The sequence below is a fragment of the Bombina bombina genome, chromosome 4 (genome assembly GCF_027579735.1).
Source record: "Bombina bombina isolate aBomBom1 chromosome 4, aBomBom1.pri, whole genome shotgun sequence".
In the NCBI taxonomy this organism is placed as follows: Eukaryota; Metazoa; Chordata; class Amphibia; order Anura; family Bombinatoridae; genus Bombina; species Bombina bombina.
Window position 1 is genome coordinate 359,932,039 of NC_069502.1, and position 21,386 is coordinate 359,953,424.

Genomic DNA, 21,386 nt, shown 5'->3' on the forward strand with positions numbered 1-21,386 from the left:
GGGATATTAACTCCTCCCCAACAGGAAGTGCAAGAGGATTCACCCAGCAGAGCTGCTATATAGCTCCTCCCCTAACTGCCATTACCAGTCATTCGACCGAAAACATGCAGAGAAAGGAAAACCATAGGGTACAGTGGTGACTGTAGTTTAATGGAAAAATTACCTGCCTTAAAGTGACAGGGCGGGCCGTGGACTGGATACACTACAAGAGAAATAAATTTATCAGGTAAGCATAAATTATGTTTTCTCTTGTTAAGTGTATCCAGTCCACGGATCATCCATTACTTATGGGATACCAATACCAAAGCTAAAGTACACGGATGACGGGAGGGACAGGCAGGCTCTTTATACGGAAGGAACCACTGCCTGAAGAACCTTTCTCCCAAAAACAGCCTCCGAAGAAGCAAAAGTGTCAAATTTGTAAAATTTGGAAAAAGTATGAAGAGAAGACCAAGTTGCAGCCTTGCAAATCTGTTCAACAGAAGCCTCATTCTTAAAGGCCCAAGTGGAAGCCACAGCTCTAGTAGAATGTGCTGTAATTCTTTCAGGAGGCTGCTGTCCAGCAGTCTCATAGGCTAACCGTATTATGCTACGAAGCCAAAAGGAGAGAGAGGTAGCCGAAGCTTTTTGACCTCTCCTCTGACCAGAATAAACAACAAACAGGGAAGACGTTTGTCGAAAATCCTTAGTTGCCTGTAGATAAAATTTCAGGGCACGGACTACATCTAGATTGTGTAGCAGACGTTCCTTTTTCGAAGAAGGATTAGGACACAAAGATGTAACCACAATCTCTTGATTGATATTCCTGTTAGTGACCACCTTAGGTAGGAACCCAGGTTTAGTACGCAGAACTACCTTGTCTGAATGAAAAATCAGATAAGGAGAATCACAATGTAAGGCAGATAACTCAGAGACTCTTCGAGCCGAGGAAATCGCCATTAAAAACAGAACTTTCCAAGATAACAACTTGATATCAATGGAATGAAGGGGTTCAAACGGAACCCCCTGTAAAACATTAAGAACTAAGTTCAAACTCCATGGTGGAGCAACAGTTTTAAACACAGGCTTGATCCTAGCTAAAGCCTGACAAAAAGCTTGAACGTCCGGAACTTCTGACAGACGTTTGTGTAAAAGAATGGACAGAGCTGAAATCTGTCCCTTTAAGGAACTAGCGGATAAACCCTTTTCTAAACCTTCTTGTAGAAAAGACAATATCCTCGGAATCCTAACCTTACTCCATGAGTACCTCTTGGATTCGCACCAATATAAGTATTTGCGCCATATCTTATGGTAAATCTTTCTGGTAACAGGCTTCCTAGCCTGTATTAAGGTATCAATAACTGACTCAGAAAAACCACGTTTTGATAAAATCAAGCGTTCAATTTCCAAGCAGTCAGCTTCAGAGAAATTAGATTTTGATGTTTGAAGGGACCCTGGATCAGAAGGTCCTGTTTCAGAGGTAGCGACCAAGGTGGACAGGATGACATGTCCACTAGATCTGCATACCAAGTCCTGCGTGGCCATGCAGGCGTTATTAGAATCACTGATGCTCTCTCCTGTTTGATTCTGGCAATCAATCGAGGAAGCATCGGGAAGGGTGGAAACACATAAGCCATCCCGAAGGTCCAAGGTGCTGTCAAAGCATCTATCAGAACCGCTCCCGGATCCCTGGATCTAGACCCGTAACGAGGAAGCTTGGCGTTCTGTCGAGACGCCATGAGATCTATCTCTGGTTTGCCCCAACGTCGAAGTATTTGGGCAAAGACCTCCGGATGAAGTTCCCACTCCCCCGGATGAAAAGTCTGACGACTTAAGAAATCCGCCTCCCAGTTCTCCACTCCCGGGATGTGGATTGCTGACAGGTGGCAAGAGTGAGACTCTGCCCAGCGAATTATCTTTGATACTTCCATCATTGCTAGGGAGCTTCTTGTCCCTCCCTGATGGTTGATGTAAGCTACAGTCGTGATGTTGTCCGACTGAAACCTGATGAACCCCCGAGTTGTTAACTGGGGCCAAGCCAGAAGGGCATTGAGAACTGCTCTCAATTCCAGAATGTTTATTGGTAGGAGACTCTCCTCCTGATTCCATTGTCCCTGAGCCTTCAGAGAATTCCAGACAGCGCCCCAACCTAGTAGGCTGGCGTCTGTTGTTACAATTGTCCAGTCCGGCCTGCTGAATGGCATCCCCCTGGACAGATGTGGCCGAGAAAGCCACCATAGAAGAGAATTTCTGGTCTCTTGATCCAGATTCAGAGTAGGGGACAAGTCTGAGTAATCCCCATTCCACTGACTTAGCATGCACAATTGCAGCGGTCTGAGATGTAGACGTGCAAAGGGTACTATGTCCATTGCTGCTACCATTAAGCCGATCACCTCCATGCATTGAGCTACTGACGGGTGTTGAATGGAATGAAGGACACGGCATGCATTTTGAAGCTTTGTTAACCTGTCTTCTGTCAGGTAAATCTTCATTTCTACAGAATCTATAAGAGTCCCCAAGAAGGGAACTCTTGTGAGTGGAAAGAGAGAACTCTTCTTTTCGTTCACCTTCCATCCATGCGACCTTAGAAATGCCAGTACTAACTCTGTATGAGACTTGGCAGTTTGAAAGCTTGAAGCTTGTATCAGAATGTCGTCTAGGTACGGAGCTACCGCAATTCCTCGCGGTCTTAGTACCGCCAGAAGAGCACCCAGAACCTTTGTGAAGATTCTCGGAGCCATAGCCAATCCGAATGGAAGAGCTACAAACTGGTAATGCCTGTCTAGAAAGGCAAACCTTAGATACCGGTAATGATCTTTGTGAATCGGCATGTGAAGGTAAGCATCCTTTAAATCCACTGTGGTCATGTACTGACCCTTTTGGATCATGGGTAAAATTGTCCGAATAGTTTCCATTTTGAACGATGGAACTCTTAGGAATTTGTTTAGGATCTTTAAATCCAAGATTGGCCTGAAAGTTCCCTCTTTTTTGGGAACCACAAACAGATTTGAGTAAAACCCTTGTCCTTGTTCCGACCGCGGAACCGGATGGATCACTCCCATTAATAAAAGATCTTGTACGCAGCGTAGAAACGCCTCTTTCTTTATTTGGTTTGTTGACAACCTTGACAGATGAAATCTCCCTCTTGGGGGAGAGAATTTGAAGTCTAGAAGGTATCCCTGAGATATGATCTCTAATGCCCAGGGATCCTGGACATCTCTTGCCCAAGCCTGGGCGAAGAGAGAAAGTCTGCCCCCCACTAGATCCGTTCCCGGATCGGGGGCCCTCGATTCATGCTGTCTTAGGGGCAGCAGCAGGTTTCCTGGCCTGCTTGCCCTTGTTCCAGGACTGGTTAGGTCTCCAGCCTTGTCTGTAGCGAGCAACAGCTCCTTCCTGTTTTGGTGCAGAGGAAGTTGATGCTGCTCCTGCTTTGAAATTACGAAAGGAACGAAAATTAGACTGTCTAGCCTTAGGTTTGGCTCTGTCTTGAGGCAGGGCATGGCCTTTACCTCCTGTAATGTCAGCGATAATTTCTTTCAACCCGGGCCCGAATAAGGTCTGCCCTTTGAAAGGTATATTAAGCAATTTAGATTTAGAAGTAACGTCAGCTGACCAGGATTTTAGCCACAGTGCTCTGCGTGCCTGAATGGCGAATCCGGAATTCTTAGCCGTAAGTTTAGTTAAATGTACTACGGCATCTGAAATAAATGAGTTAGCTAACTTAAGGGCTTTAAGCTTGTGTGAAATCTCATCTAATGGAGCTGATTCAAGTGTCTCTTCCAGAGACTCAAACCAAAATGCTGCTGCAGCCGTGACAGGCGTAATGCATGCAAGAGGTTGCAATATAAAACCTTGTTGAACAAACATTTTCTTAAGGTAACCCTCTAACTTTTTATCCATTGGATCTGAAAAGGCACAGCTATCCTCCACCGGGATAGTGGTACGCTTAGCTAAAGTAGAAACTGCTCCCTCCACCTTAGGGACCGTTTGCCATAAGTCCCGTGTGGTGGCGTCTATTGGAAACATCTTTCTAAATATCGGAGGGGGTGAGAACGGCACACCGGGTCTATCCCACTCCTTAGTAACAATTTCAGTAAGTCTCTTAGGTATAGGAAAAACGTCAGTACTCGCCGGTACCGCAAAATATTTATCCAACCTACACATTTTCTCTGGTATTGCAACTGTGTTACAATCATTCAGAGCCGCTAACACCTCCCCTAGTAATACACGGAGGTTTTCCAGCTTAAATTTAAAATTTGAAATATCTGAATCCAGTTTGTTTGGATCAGAACCGTCACCCGCAGAATGAAGCTCTCCGTCCTCATGTTCTGCAAATTGTGACGCAGTGTCTGACATGGCCCTAATATTATCAGCGCACTCTGTTCTCACCCCAGAGTGATCACGCTTACCTCTTAGTTCTGGTAATTTAGCCAAAACTTCATTCATAACAGTAGCCATATCCTGTAATGTGATTTGTAATGGCCGCCCAGATGTACTCGGCACTACAATATCACGCACCTCCCGAGCGGGAGATGCAGGTACTGACACGTGAGGCGAGTTAGTCGGCATAACTCTCCCCTCGTTGTTTGGTGAAATATGTTCAATTTGTACAGATTGACTTTTATTTAAAGTAGCATCAATACAGTTAGTACATAAATTTCTATTGGGCTCCACTTTGGCTTTAGCACATATAGCACAGATATCTTCCTCTGAACCAGACATGTTTAACACACTAGCAAATAAACTAGCAACTTGGAAATACTTTTCAAGTAATTTACTATAATATGAAAACGTACTGTGCCTATAAGAAGCACAGAAAAAGTTATGACAGTTGAAAATTAATAAACTGAAAAGTTATAGCATCAAATCTTTGTAAAAAACACAATTTTAGCAAAGGATTGCTCCCATTAGCAAAGGATAACTAACCCTGATAGCAGAAAAAAAAAATAAAAAAAAAATACAGAAATAAACGTTTTTTTTTTTTTTTTATCACAGTCAACTACAATCTCACAGCTCTGCTGTGAGTGATTACCTCCCTCAAAACAAGTTTTGAAGACCCCTGAGTTCTGTAGAGATGAACCGGATCATGCAGGGAAGACAATAAACTTCTGACTGAATTTTTTGATGCGTAGCAAAAGCACCAAAAAAGGTCCCTCCCCCTCACACATAACAGTGAGAGAGATCAGTAAACTGTCATAAATTAAATAAAACGACTGCCAAGTGGAAAAAAATAGTGCCCAAAACATTTTTTCACCCAGTACCTCAGAAAATTAAATGATTTTACATGCCAGCAAAAAACGTTTAACATTAATAAATTGAGTGTTATTAAAAAGCCTGTTGCTAGTCCCTGCAAATTAGGCTAAAGTTTTATGCATACAGTATAATTCCAGTGAAGTGCCATTCCCCAGAATACTGAAGTGTAAAATATACATCCATGACAGCCTGATACGAGTTGCTGCTACTGCATTTAAGGCTGAGTTTACATTATATCGGTATGGCAGAATTTTCTCATCAATTCCATTGTCAGAAAATAATAAGCTGCTACATACCTCTTTGCAGATTAATCTGCCCGCTGTCCCCTGATCTGAAGTTTACCTCTCCTCAGATGGCCGAGAAACAGCAATATGATCTTAACTACTCCGGCTAAAATCATAGAAAAACTCAGGTAGATTCTTCTTCAAATTCTACCAGAGAAGGAATAACACACTCCGGTGCTATTATAAAATAACAAACTTTTGATTGAAGGTATGAAACTAAGTATAATCACCACAGTCCTCTCACACATCCTATCTATTCGTTGGGTGCAAGAGAATGACTGGTAATGGCAGTTAGGGGAGGAGCTATATAGCAGCTCTGCTGGGTGAATCCTCTTGCACTTCCTGTTGGGGAGGAGTTAATATCCCATAAGTAATGGATGATCCATGGACTGGATACACTTAACAAGAGAAATACAGATTATCCCCTTTGGATGTCGGCTGCTTAAATGTAGCTTATGCCCCGGCCATACCGGCCCTACATGTTAATGCATGTTTGCAGAGTTCCAGCAATGTGTAATACACCACATAACTAGCACCCTGAGCTGATTTGCAGACAGTGTTGTCGGTCTGGCCTAATTAGGTAAAAGTATAGTAGAGAGGTTGCGTATATCAATATATGGTGCGCAATATTTAAGGACTAAACTTCTTAGTTTTGCTAGCATCCACAAGAGCAGTATAAGGCCCACTATGATTATGAGCAAAGTTTCTGTGCCCTGAAGTCCTAGATTCTCACAGCTGGTTTGTGTGGACCTCTTGATGCACCAGTGTAGACAGGTCCAGTTGTTGATAGACAGCCAATTCAGCAGCTGCTGCGCCACTATTCGTCTGTTCCGGAGCGGAGCCCCGACCCTCCGGAACAAACTCTGTCACTGCCCGGTCTTAAGAAGAAAAAAAAGCAGTACTGTAGCAGCACCTGCAAAGCCTAGGGGCTTGCTTCATAAGATCTCTGTGCCAGTCATTAAAAGAACTTAGTTGCGATGCACGGCGTATATTTGCGCTTCCTCCTTCAACCTGCTCCTGTGACGTAGCTGTATAATGGCGATTTTTGCGCCAAATATCTCTCCGACTCACTGTTAGAAATAGGTCTATGAGCCTGTTACTGTTGTTGTCCCTTCGCCTCTTTAGCTCTTTGTCGGTAATCCTACTCCACAAACGCCAGGGAGGGTTATAGCGTTTCCCAGATGATATTGCCGTTTGTGTCCTAGACCGCAACAAACCGCTGCAGCAGTTAAATGTAAAATCAACACAAAATAAATACCCAATCCTGTATATTATGGGTCAGCCTATTCTCGGCTCAGCAAAGAATCTGTTTGTTGTGGTATAAGGGCAAATTATCCACTTTTGAACTGTTTATTAAGCTAAAACAGCAGGAGCTCTGCTATAAGTTGCGTCCGTTCTCCTCACAGGCTAGCTCCGCCGCCCCATGGCTGCTAATATTTTATGCATGATAATCTACTAAACTAACAAAATGTCACAAATTTCATATGGAACAATAAAAACAAAGTATCTCAGCTATATACTTACCAAATGAATTTGGGATTAAATCATCCTGCAAGTTTGTATGTAGCTTTTCCTTTATTCCCCTTTCTCTGTATTTTTTACCTAAAATTGTATTTTCCCATGGGCTAAGCCTACATAAAAATAAAAAAAAATCATCAAAAAATAAAATAACATTTACTTTGTAACATTTTTTACATTAGTACTGAATATCAACATTTTTCTTTTTGGAATTTAAAAAACTGTTAGTAGAACATTTTAGGATCGGTGCCTACTTAGAGAGTTAGCTGTGGCTTGTTTGACAAAGTGAGTGATCAATGACAAGATATATTGCGGCAGTTGGCTGAGCAGGGGCATGTGCAGAATATGTTGTATGCAGCTGAAATGTGACAATTTGACTAGGAAGCGTTAATGTGAAATCCGTTGTTGTTTTAATCAGCTCTCTGTTTCGTTACACTTAAATAATTTAAACATATGTATAATACGTTTCTGTTACTGGGATTGGAGGGAAGGATGGGAGGGTGTTGAAACTCATTGAATATATATTGAGGCCGCTAGTACTACCCCAATTCAGGGGAACAAAACGATACATTATTTCTGTATTAGCCGCTTTTAACCATTGAGACCAATATCATAACATTACCACCCTCTCTAACAGCCTTTCCCTACCATTGCCAGAATCTAGCAACAGTGTAACCAGCCTCAACCACTAATAATAAGTCGCCTGATCAGAGATGGATTTTTCAACTTTTCTTTCTGGCAGGCCAGCATAACATTCACATATCAGTTTTGCTGCCGTCATTTTATCTAATTATGCTAACCTATTAAAAGTTAAATTTTAAATTAACCTAACTCTCCTTATGTGCTAATAAGAGCATTCTTTTCTCACCTATTCACTAAAGGTTTATTTTGTGTATATTGTACATTTTTGCTCACTAGCACACATCAGACTGTTCACCTCTAAAAAATTTATAACAAGGTCAGTCTGAAGAGTAAACCAATTCCAACTATTTAACTATATTAGGACCATTTCTTTTTTTTTACTTATTGAGTAATTTGACTATTATGTCCCTTTAACTACTAAATGTATGAAACGTTTCTGTTCTATGACAGAACTTTTATTATCAAATTTGCATAAAAGTGCAGAACAAAGCAATATGTATGTGAGGACTAGGTCAAACACAAAATTACGACCAGTGTAAAAAGAAATACTCATTTTATTTTGAAACAATATACCTTTTCTTACTATGGGATACCAGTGAAGCTCTGGTATTACAAGTAATAAGTAAAATGTTAGCATGTGAGCGAAAGACTCAGGAGCGCTAACTACAGGACTTTGGCTATCGCAACTGCGCTCTTTCTCCCCAGAGACTTCAATGGGGAGCGCTAAAAAAGTATTTTTATTTCATATGCTTGCATGCTAACCCGAAGATGCACTAGACCAAATGCGCTAAAGCCAAAGGTAATACTTAGTAATACTTTAAATCCATATGTTTTTCACTTAGAAGAAATTATTATTTTTAATTTAAAATATATATTTCTATATTTATCTAAATATTTTTTGTAAAATGTATATTTATACTTATAAATCTATTTGAAAAAAAAAAAAAAAAAATATATATATATATATATATATATATATATATACACACACAGTATACCACAAAAGTGAGTACACCCCTCACATTTTTGTAAATATTTTATTATATCTTGAACACTGAAGAAATTACACTTTGCTACAATGTAAAGTAGTGAGTGTACAGCCTGTATAACAGTTTAAATTTGCTGTCCCCTCAAAATAACTTAACACACAGCCATTAATGTCTAAACCGTTGGCAACAAAAGTGAGTACACCCCTAAGTGGAAATGTCCAAATTAGGCCCAAAGTGTTAATATTTTGTGTTGCCACCATTATTTTCCAGCACTGCCTTAACTCTCTTGGGCATGGAGTTCACCAAAGCTTCACAGGTTGCCACTGGAGTCCTCTTCTACTCCTCTATGATGACATCACAGAGCTGGTGGATGTTAGAGACCTTGCGCTTCCCCACCTTCCGTTTGAGGAAGCCCCACAGATGCTCAATAGGGTTTAGGTCTGGAGACATGCTTGGTCAGTCCATCACCTTTACCCCTCAGCTTCTTTAGCAAGGCAGTGGCCGTCTTGGAGGTGTGTTTGGGGTCGTTATCATGTTGGAATACTGCCCTGAGTCCCAGTCTCCGAAGGGAGGGGATCATGCTCTGCTTCAGTATGTCACAGTACATGTTGGCATTCATGGTTCCCTCAATGAACTGTAGCTCCCCAGCACTCATGCAGTCCCAGACCATGACACTCCCACCACCATGCTTGACTGTAGACAAGACACACTTGTCTTTGTACTCCTCACCTGGCTGCCGCCACACACCCTTGACACCATCTGTACCAAATAAATTTATCTTGGTCTCATCAGACCACAGGACATGGTACCAGTAATCCATGTCCTTAGTCTGCTTGTCTTCAGTAAACTGTTTGCGGGATTTCTTGTGCATCATCTTTAGAAGAGGCTTCCTTCTGGGACGACAGCCATGCAGACCAATTTGATGCAGTGTGCAGCGTATGGTCTGAGCACTGACAGGCTGAACCCCTACCCCTTTAACCTCTGCAGGAATGCTGGCTGCACTCATACGTCTATTTCCCAAAGGCAACCTCTGTATATGACGCTGAGTATGTGCACTCTGAGTGAAACCTGTCCTGTGAAACCACTGTATGGTCTTGCCCAACATGCTGCAGCTCAGTTTTAGGGTCTTGGCAATCATCTTATAGCCTAGGCCATTTTTATGTAGAGCAACAATTCTTTTTTCAGATCCTCAGAGTTCTTTGCCATGAGGTGCCATGTTGAACTTCCAGTTACCAGTATGAGAGAGTGTGAGAGCGATAACACCAAATTTAACACACCTGCTCGCCATTCACACCTGAGACCTTGTAACACTAACGAGTCACATGGGGGGGATGGCTAATTGAGCCCAATTTGGACTTTTCGACTTAGGGGTGTACTCACTTTTGTTGCCAACGGTTTCAACATTAATAACTGTGTGTTGAGTTATTTTGATGGGACAGCAAATTTACACAGTTATACAGGGTGTACACTCACTACTTTACTTTGTAGCAAAGTGTCATTTCTTCAGTGCTGTCACATGAAAAGATATAATAAAATATTTACAAAAATGTGAGGGGTGTACTCACTTTTGTGGGATACTGTGTGTATATATATATATATATATATATATATATATATATATATATATATATATATATATATTATGTGAACATGGTCGTGTTCCCGTAGTTTAAGTTGAGAATGTGTTTCATTCAAAAACTGGTCTTCAAATGCTGATATCTTTGGAGTGGAGTGACATATTTTGCAGAAATTTGGCAGTTGAAATTATAAGGTTTAGTAGAAAATGCCATAGACATGCCATTGGAGAATCGGAAAATAATTGGCTCATGGATTTGTTTGAAATATTGCATTTGAATGGATCGTGAGGTGAAGATGTGCCGTTAAACTGCGTGATAATTTGTCTGATTAGTATTTTTTTTAGATATTTTGAATAATTTTACACTAAAATCCAAGATGACGCCATAAGCACATTTTTGCTTGTGTTGTGAACACATAGGGCAAAAGGAGAGCAGGCTATCACTAAGATAATGTAACATAATTATACTATGTGCTGAATTATGTAACATTATTTTTTACATTTACTGTCCCTTTAACATTGGAGATTCAGACAAGTTTATCTTAGAATCGGCTGCATGGATTTGTCTGAAAGTTGGTATTTGAATAGATTGTGTTGTGGAGATCTGCCATTACACTGGGTGAAAATATTTTTACAGTAAAATCCAAGAAGGCGTCATAAGCACATTTTTGCTTGTGAGTGTTGCTTGTTTTGTGAACACTAAGGGCTAGATTACAAGTGCAGCACAAATGGTTTTGTGCTAGCCCAATCGTGATTTTGGTAGTCATTTTCAGTCCACTGATATTACAAGTGCTGTGAAATTGTGATTGCCCTAGTTGTATGGTAATCACTGTGTGAATGTGCACAGCTCAGCATGTCAGACTTGTTGTATAGTGTTGTATGGTAATCACTGTGTGTATGCGCACAGCTCAGCATGTCAGACTTGTTGTATAGTGTTGTATACAAATCAATCACTGTGAGGTGCACAGCTCAGCGTGTCAGACTTATTGTATAGTGTTGTATGGTAATCACTGTGTGTATGCGCACAGCTCAGCATGTCAGACTTATTATATAGTATTTAAAAAAATAACTAATTGCTGCTTAATCATAATCCTCTTTTTGGTTATTCTTATTCTCTCTCTTTATATTTTTATATAAAATATGCATTATGCATATGTGTGTAAATTTAAGAAAATTAATAAAACAAAAATTAATAAAAACAAGGAAATTAATTGGCAAAAAATTTAAATTAATGCCTAGAGTTTATAATCAAATGTTAAAAAGCAAGTAATTCCCAACTTAAACTGCCCCGGATGCTTTGCATGACATCATCAATAACATCACTGATTATATATATTGCTGAAGTTCAAACCGAGCATATGAATGGGGAAGAAAGGGGATTTAAGTGACTTTGAACGTGGCATGGTTGTTGGTGCCAGACGGGCTGGTCTGAGTATTTCAAAAACTGCTGATCTACTGGGATTTTCACACACAACCATCTCTAGTGCTTACAGAAAATGGTCAGAAAAAGAGAAGATATTAAGTGAGTGGCAGTTGTGTGGACAACAATGCCTTGTTGATGTCAGACTTCAGAGGAGAATGGGCAGATTGGTTTGAGATAATAGAAGAGCAACAGTAAATCAAATAACCATTTGTTACAACCAAGGTATGCAAAATACCATCTCTGAATGCACAACACGTCGAACCTTGAAGCAGATGGGCTACAGCAGCAGAAGACCACACCGGGTGCCACTCCTGTCAGCCAATATAAAATAAATATATTTTCTTTTAACTCATAATCCAGCACAATAGCTGGATTATGAGTTAAAAGAAAATATATTTATTTTATATTGGGATTGCAAAAGTTGAATAATTAATTGTTGCAAAGAAATCCGTAAAAATCGCTGGAAGGTAAAGAAAGAGACAAATGTATAATTAGAGTGCAAATCAAACCGGAATATATCCACCGCTGAATCCGTGTGAACCCATCCGGCCGTTGAGAGGATCTGACAGCCTGAGAACACCACACAAGTTCTGAACATGTAATCAGAAGGCAAGGTAATAAAGATCTGTTCAGGCCGGATAGGTGCGAGAATAAGTGGTGCAGGAAAACATTATTTGGGAAGTTGACGGCATAAATACCACTCGGTTGTGGAAATAGAATGAGACTTTCTTGTTACCGTCATTAGGATAAGCTGATTATACACAAAAAAAATTTTTTTGCCTGTCATGTCAAGTGGAAACAACTGACTTTATAGTTGATTTGCAACAGTTTACACATATATTGGATACAAATTATTATATGCATTTACAAATTAACCGCTTCAACTTTTGAATTCCTTGTGATGATAATCCAAGGATATTACTGGCCCGTAAAAAAACATGTGACTATTGGAGAAACTACGTAACAGATGGTCATTCACTAATACTGTTGCTAATGTGTCTAACCGTTTGTTTTTTATTTTGCTAAGAGTGCGCACTCAATTGTTATTATAGGATATTGTTTTATGTTTTGCTTTTTATATTATATTGAAGTTGATAATAAATTAGAATTGATGATTACTAACGGAGTTATTTACATACAGGGCTGGAAGATATAAGGAATCACTATCTCCTATTATTGTAAACTATTAGTACAAACGAATTGGGATTTTCTATTACATTGGATAGATCTTATATTATTCACCAGCTCTATTCTCTAATTTTATATTGGTATTTAAGTGTCTTTAGCTTTTAGATAGAGCGCTTCTCACATTTTCTATTAACTATTCATGCAAATTTACTGTTGCACAGGTACAGTATTGAGAAGCTTGACACAATCTTTCTTAGTGTGGGTAATTTTTTAATACATTACAGGATAATACACCATGTCACAAAGCTCAAATCATTGCAAACTGGTTTCTTGAACATGACAATGAGCTCACTGTACTCCAATAGCCTCCAGAGAAACAAGATCTCAATCCAATAGAGCACCTTTGGAATGTGTTGGAACGGGAGATTTGCAACATGGATGTGCAGCCGACAAATCTGCAGCAACTGTTTGATGCGATTATGACAATATGGATCAAAATCTCTGAGGAATGTTTCCAACACCTTATTAAATCCATTGCACGAAGAATTAAGGCAGTTCTGATAGCAAAAGGGGGTCTAACCCGGTACTAGCAAGGTGAGTGGGTATATGTATATATATACTATATATATATATATAAATATAATTATGTGTGTGTGTGTGTATATTCATTTATTATGTGTGGGTATATTTAATATGTGCAGGTATATATATTTATTAAAGTGAATGTCAAGTTTGATTAATCAGTGCCCGGTTTTTAAAAATCCTATTAAAAACAGGGTCACTTTCATTCATCAAACTTTACATTTCACTCGTTTTGTTAAAATACTTACCTTTTAATCTTGAAAGCCGCCCCAGCGCTTCCCCCATCCGTCGCAAGCCTCTTCATATTTTGCTCTTCACTGGAGTGGCTTTCAAGATTAAAAGGTAAGTATTTTAACAAAACAAGTGAAATTTAAAATTTGATGAATGAAAGTGTCCCTGTTTTTAATAGGATTTTTAAAAACCAGGCACTGATTCATCAAACTTGACATTCACTTTAAGTAATCGTGTATTTATATATATATATATATATATATATATTAGAGGTGGAAGATGTGTACACTATCTTATCTTGCACCCTTCTTCCTCAGAGGCTAGAAGGGTACAAGATAAGATCCCTTTGAAACGCGTTAGGATACTATCACTTCATTTGCAGAAGTGCTCCCCCTACAAAAAGGACGTTTTTTATTACTCAACAAGCTGTACAAGGCATTCTATATGTTGCCATATGTTTTTAATTACCTCATATTGTATTGAGGTCTTTTATTGTATGCACATTATCGATTATAATAAAGTATAGTGCTAATATTACAAACAGGATTGCACTATTTTCTTCTCTTTCTGTGCTTCTATATGACACACGCCTGGAGAACGCCTTTCTGGAGGAGCAGCAGGGAGTTCTGAAGATACAGATACACGATACCAAATCATATCCCCAAGGGTTTTCCCTCTCACTACGCGGCACTTACCTCATAGGATTGAGGTGAAGGAGTGTGAGTAAACTCCCTAGGGGAGCCGTTTTTGTCTATCTGTCTTTGTTTATGACATTTGATCTGAGAATTAAGATGAGCGTGACAAGGCTCTAATTCCTACCCTATAAATAACACTATACAAGGGACTGTTTACACTAATAATTAATTTTATGAATTTTGCTTCGCAGTCTGTAAAGTGTTACTGTTTTTATTTATTATTATTTTTTATTTTTATCATAATTGTATTGAATTTATTGAGCACTATATTCTACAGTGGGATTTTCTATCATTATTTGTATCTACTAGTTTTTATATGTGCATAATATGTTGCATATTGTATATTTTGTGTAAGATACTTTACTGATGTTTCACATGTTACTACTGAACCGATCAGATTGGGTCTAATCTATATCTATTTATTCATTCATCTTAGAATACTGTCCTAGTTCCTTGCTCTATATTACATCTTTTGGACTTATATATTTAATTGGCTCATTGTAGTCTTATCTATTAGATAGGTTGCGCCACTAGAGGTTTTTCCTTATATGTATTGTCGTGTGTTTTTTCCCCTTCCCATTTTTATTTAGATTTCATATATATATAAATATATATATATATATATATATATATATATATATATATATACATACATATACACAAAAGAATGATTACTCGTCCAATTTGCCTGCGAAGATGTAAAACACAGGCAAATAGTCAAGTGTGATCGGCTCTAATAAAATGCTATATAAAAATCAATAGGTGAAAGGACAAAGGAATCATCCAATGTGGATGGTGTAGTGCAAAGTAAACCTCTGCAGGCAGCTAAGAGACAAAAGTATGAAAAGGGAAACAGCCCTTAGTAGCAGTAACATATCATATACAAGTATAACAAAAACAAAGAGAAATGTCCCAGCGCACTAGAAGAGGTAAAGCAGAGTCTACACAGATTGATAAATAAGACGTAAGTTGTCCCACAGTAAGAGATAAAACTAAATAGGGTTAAGCTCAATAGGGTATCAACCTATATAACAGAACAGAAACGACACTAGTACTAAGCAAAAGAGATGCACGCAAATGTGAGGTTAAAAATATATAGACAGAAAATGAAGGGCAATTATATAGGCCAATAACAAAAACACACAACACAAAAATTACTCGATCACTGGTGTATCAAATGTATAGGAAAGCAACATATATACATGTTGGCAAATAAAGTCCACAATAACAGTAACAGTGAAATGTCCCACGGTGTAAATCTTCACTTATGTAGTGGTGATATCTCAACACCTGTCACACAGAATACTCACAAAATGCACCCTAAATCATATGAGGTAAGAAATGGACATCAAAGGAGGGAACTCCAGTTCACAGAGAACCATCTAAGAACAACAGAAGGACGCGTCCAGGAACACCAGAGGACAGCAGCGGTGTGTCAATCCTCACATAGGAAGAAAACATTAAATGAAATACATAGTTTAATACTGTTTTATTGGGACATGAAAACAACGATAACAGCTAATCTTTAGTGTGATCTGTAAGAGCGGTACTCACACTTTCTGCCCTCAATCATGTATGAGGTATCAAATAAAAATGCGGTAAAATGCAAAAGCATAAATGTGGAGATCATCCAAGAACGATATCCAGTATAGTAGCGATGTAATTCCCACCTTTTATTCCCCCTTTAACAATTTGGTTTACAAGGGTTTGATTGATCTTTGTAATAACTATAACATCAAAATGGATAATCTGAAAAAATGGGAAAAAGCGGTTATAAAATCTATTAAAGATAATGATGATCTAATTGTGAGAGAAGTGTACAAAGGAGGGGGCATCGTTGTACAAAACAGAGAAGATTATGAGAGAAAAGCATTCAATCTGTTAAACAAGGAAAATATGTATATGCCCCTAAGGGGAAATCCTACACAAACGTTTCTTAAAGAGTATTTCTCCCTTATTGATACAGGACGGTACCTTGGCATTCTCCATGACAAAGGGGGCTAGTTATCAAGCCGTCTACTTTTCTGGCTTCGCCGGCCCAATACGTCCGCCTAAGCTCGCCTACCTTCGCCGCCGCGGACCTGAAAAAATACGCCTAAGTTATCAAATAAAGCTGTCAAAAAGCCGCGGGGCGATGAGCAGCGGACTGTGACAGTTATCACTCATCCGATCTCGCTGCCCTTCGGCTTTTTCCCAGCTTTATTGCTAGCCTGTCACTAAGCACTCACACTAAACTGCACTGTTCTACCCCCTATACCGGCGCCCCCGGAGCCCCCCGCAACTCAATAAAGTTACTAACCCCTAAACCGCCGCTCCTAGACCCTGCCGCAACTCTGATAAATGTATTAACCCCTAAACCGCCGCTCCCGGACACCGCTGCCACCTACATTATACCTAGTAACCCCTATCCTGCCCCCCCTATACCGTCGCCCTCTATTATAAAATTATTAACCCCTATCCTGCTGATCCCGCACCTCTCCGCAACTAAATAAATAGTTTAACCCCTAAACCGCCGCTCCATGAACCCGCCGCAACCTATAATAAATTTATTAACCCCTATCCTGCCCCCCACTACGCCGCCGCCACTGTAATAAAATGATTAACCCCTAAACCTAAGTCTAACCCTAACCATAACGCCCCCCTAACTTAAATATTAATTAAATAAATCTAAATAAATTAACTCTTATTAACTAAATGAATCCTATTTAAAACTAAATACTTACCTTTAAAATAAACCCTAATATAGCTACAATATAAATAATAATTATATTCTAGCTATCTTAGGATTTATTTTTATTTTACAGGTACCTTTCAATTTATTTTAACCATGTACAATAACTATTAAATAGTTATTAACTATTTAATAGCTTACCTAGCTAAAATAAAGAGAAATGTACCTGTGAAATAAATCCTAACCTAAGTTACAATTACACCTAACACTACACTATACTTTAATAAATTATTCCTATTTAAACTAAATACTTACCTGTAAAATAAACCCTAAGATAGCTACAATATAATTAATAATTATATTCTAGCTATCTTAGGATTTATATTTATTTTACAGGTAACTTTGTATTTATTTTAGCTAGTTAGAATAGTTATTAAATAGTTATTAACTATTTAATAACTACCTAGCTAAAAGAAATATAAAATTACCTGTAAAATAAATCCTAACTTAAGTTACAATTAAACCTAATACTACACTATCATTAAATTAACTAAATAAACTACCTACGAAGAACTACAATGAAATACAATTACATAAACTAACTAAAGTACAAAAAATAAAAAAAGCTAAGTTACAAAAAATAAAAAATTAAGTTACAAACATGTTAAAAATATTACAACAATTTTAAGCTACTTACACCTAATCTAAGCCCCCTAATAAAATAACAAACCCCCCCAAAATAAAAAAAATCCCTACCCTATTCTAAATTACATAAATTTCAAAGCTCTTTTACCTTACCAGCCCTTAAAAGGGCCATTTGTGGGGGCATGCCCCAAAAAGTTCAGCTCTTTTGCCTGTAAAATAAAAATACAACCCCCCCCCAACATTAAAACCCACCACCCACATACCCCTAATCTAACCCAAACCCCCCTTACAAAAACCTAACACTAATCCCCTAAAGATCATCCTACCTTGAGTCGTCTTCACTCAGCCGAGCCACCGATGGAACTGAAGAGGACATCCGGAGCGGAAGAAGTTAATCCTCCAAGCGGCGCTGAAGAAATCTTCCATCCGATGAAGTCATCATCCAGGCGGCGCTGAAGAAGTCTTCGATCCGGCCGATGTCATCTTCAAAGAGGCGCTGAAGAGGTCTTCTATCCGGGCGAAGTCATCTTCCAAGCCGGGTCTTGAATCTTCCTTCCGCCGACGCGGAACCACCTTCTTCACCGACGGACTACGACGAATGACGGCTCCTTTAAGGGACGTCATCCAAGATGGCGTCCCCTCAATTCCGATTGGCTGATAGGATTCTATCAGCCAATCGGAATTAAGGTAGGAAAATCTGATTGGCTGATGGAATCAGCCAATCAGATTGAGCTCGCATTCTATTGGCTGTTCCGATCAGCCAATAGAATGCGAGCTCAATCTGATTGGCTGATTGGATCAGCCAATCGGATTGAACTTGAATCTGATTGGCTGATTCCATCAGCCAATCAGATTTTCCTACCTTAATTCCGATTGGCTGATAGAATCCTATCAGCCAATCGGAATTGAGGGGACGCCATCTTGGATGACGTCCCTTAAAGGAGCCGTCATTCGTCGTAGTCCGTCGGTGAAGAAGGTGGTTCCGCGTCGGCGGAAGGAAGATTCAAGACCCGGCTTGGAAGATGACTTCGCCCGGATAGAAGACCTCTTCAGCGCCTCTTTGAAGATGACATCGGCCGGATCGAAGACTTCTTCAGCGCCGCCTGGATGATGACTTCATCGGATGGAAGATTTCTTCAGCGCCGCTTGGAGGATTAACTTCTTCCGCTCCGGATGTCCTCTTCAGTTCCATCGGTGGCTCGGCTGAGTGAAGACGACTCAAGGTAGGATGATCTTCAGGGGATTAGTGTTAGGTTTTTGTAAGGGGGGTTTGGGTTAGATTAGGGGTATGTGGGTGGTGGGTTTTAATGTTGGGGGGGGGTTGTATTTTTATTTTACAGGCAAAAGAGCTGAACTTTTTGGGGCATGCCCCCACAAATGGCCCTTTTAAGGGCTGGTAAGGTAAAAGAGCTTTGAAATTTATGTAATTTAGAATAGGGTAGGGATTTTTTTTATTTTGGGGGGGTTTGTTATTTTATTAGGGGGCTTAGATTAGGTGTAAGTAGCTTAAAATTGTTGTAATATTTTTAACATGTTTGTAACTTAATTTTTTATTTTTTGTAACTTAGCTTTTTTTATTTTTTGTACTTTAGTTAGTTTATGTAATTGTATTTCATTGTAGTTATTTGTAGGTAGTTTATTTAGTTAATTTAATGATAGTGTAGTATTAGGTTTAATTGTAACTTAAGTTAGGATTTATTTTACAGGTAATTTTGTATTTCTTTTAGCTAGGTAGTTATTAAATAGTTAATAACTATTTAATAACTATTCTAACTAGCTAAAATAAATACAAAGTTACCTGTAAAATAAATATAAATCCTAAGATAGCTATAATATAATTATTAATTACATTGTAGCTATCTTAGGGTTTATTTTACAGGTAAGTATTTATTTTTAAATAGGAATAATTTATTAAAGTATAGTGTAGTGTTAGGTGTAATTGTAACTTAGGTTAGGATTTATTTCACAGGTACATTTCTCTTTATTTTAGCTAGGTAAGCTATTAAATAGTTAATAACTATTTAATAGCTATTGTACATGGTTAAAATAAATTGAAAGGTACCTGTAAAATAAAAATAAATCCTAAGATAGCTAGAATATAATTATTATTTATATTGTAGCTATATTAGGGTTTATTTTAAAGGTAAGTATTTAGTTTTAAATATGATTCATTTAGTTAATAAGAGTTAATTTATTTAGATTTATTTAATTAATATTTAAGTTAGGGGGCGTTAGGGTTAGGGTTAGGTTTAGGGGTTAATAATTTTATTACAGTGGCGGCGGCGTAGTGGGGGGCAGGATAGGGGTTAATAAATTTATTATAGGTGGCGACGGTGTAGGGGGGGCAGATTAGGGGTTAATAAATGTATTATAGGTGGCGACGGTGTAGGGGGGGCAGGATAGGGGTTAATACATTTAATATAGGTTGCGGCGGGTTCAGGGAGCGGCGGTTTAGGGGTTAATACATTTATTATAGTTGCGGTGGGCTCCGGGAGCGGCGGTTTAGAGGTTAATATGTATAGAGTAGCTTGCGGTGGGCTCCGGGAGCGGCGGTTTAGGGGGTAATAACTTTATTTAGTTGCGGCGGTGTAGGGGGGGTCAGATTAGTGGTGTTTAGACTCGGGGTACATGTTAGGGTGTTAGGTGTAGACAGCTCCCATAGAAATCAATGGGATGTCTGTCAGCAGCGAACTTGTACTTTCGCTATGGTCAGACTCCCATTGATTCCTATGGGATCCGCCGCCTCCAGGCTGGCGCTTTGAAAACCAGGTACGCTGGGCCGTAAAAGTGCCGAGCGTACCTGCTAGTTTTTTGATAGCTAGCAAAAGTAGTGAGAATGTGCCGCACTTGTGTGCGGAACATCTGGAGTGACGTAAGAATCGATCTGTGTCGGACTGAGTCCGGCGGATCGAAGCTTACGTCACAAAATTCTACTTTTGCCGGTCTCGAGCCTTTGATAACTAAGGCGTATCAGCCTCGCCACAAATACGCTGCGGAATACGCAGCGTATTTGAGGTTGACGGCTTGATAACTAGGCCCCAAAGAATTTAAATACCTAAAAAATTAGTCACCTATCCTCGCAATGTTCTATCACCTTCCTAAGGTACACAACAACATTAATAACCCTCCTGGCTGCCCAATAGTGTCTTGGATTAATTCACTAACATCTAGACTGTCAGAATATGTGGATTTATTTATAAAACCACTTGTCCCACAACTGAAGTCATATTTAAGATATTCCCCACACACTATAGAAATTGTAGAACAAATAAAATGGCAGAAAGACTATAAATGGGTTACTTTGGACGTATCAGCGCTTTACACCAATATACCCCATACATTAGGGATAAGCGCAATTAAAAAATACTTGGAAAGTCTGTGTCCCATCAATAATTTTTGGTAGACAGCTTAAAATTTGTTTTGGAAAAAAAACCTTATTTTTAAGGAAAAATCCTACTTGCAGACAGGAGGAACTGCTATGGGTACCACTATGGCACCCAGTTATGCTAACCTCTACATGGGCCTATGGGAGGATCTATATTGTAACAATAATAACCACCATAGTAATAATATCATTTGGTGGGGTAGATATATAGACGATATAGTAATGATTTGGAAAGGGAATGATGTACAATTGGAAAAATTTGTGGAATCTTTAAACACCAATGAGATTAACCTAAATTTTACGTTGAAGTCCTCGAGAGAAGAAATTGAATTCCTAGATCTACAAGACTACATAGAAAAGAGACTGATAGTAATGGCTATCTTAG

At 39.0% G+C, this 21,386-nt stretch overlaps 1 protein-coding gene across 1 annotated transcript in view; it reads right to left on the reverse strand.

The window, feature by feature from the left end:
* Nucleotides 1–21,386, reverse strand: part of WDR49 (WD repeat domain 49) — a 408,032-nt gene that overhangs the window by 47,644 nt on the left and 339,002 nt on the right. Inside the window, exon 16 of the mRNA XM_053711815.1 lies at nt 7,041–7,147. Coding sequence (XP_053567790.1) covers nt 7,041–7,147 — 107 coding nt within the window. The remainder of the gene's footprint in view (nt 1–7,040; nt 7,148–21,386) is intronic.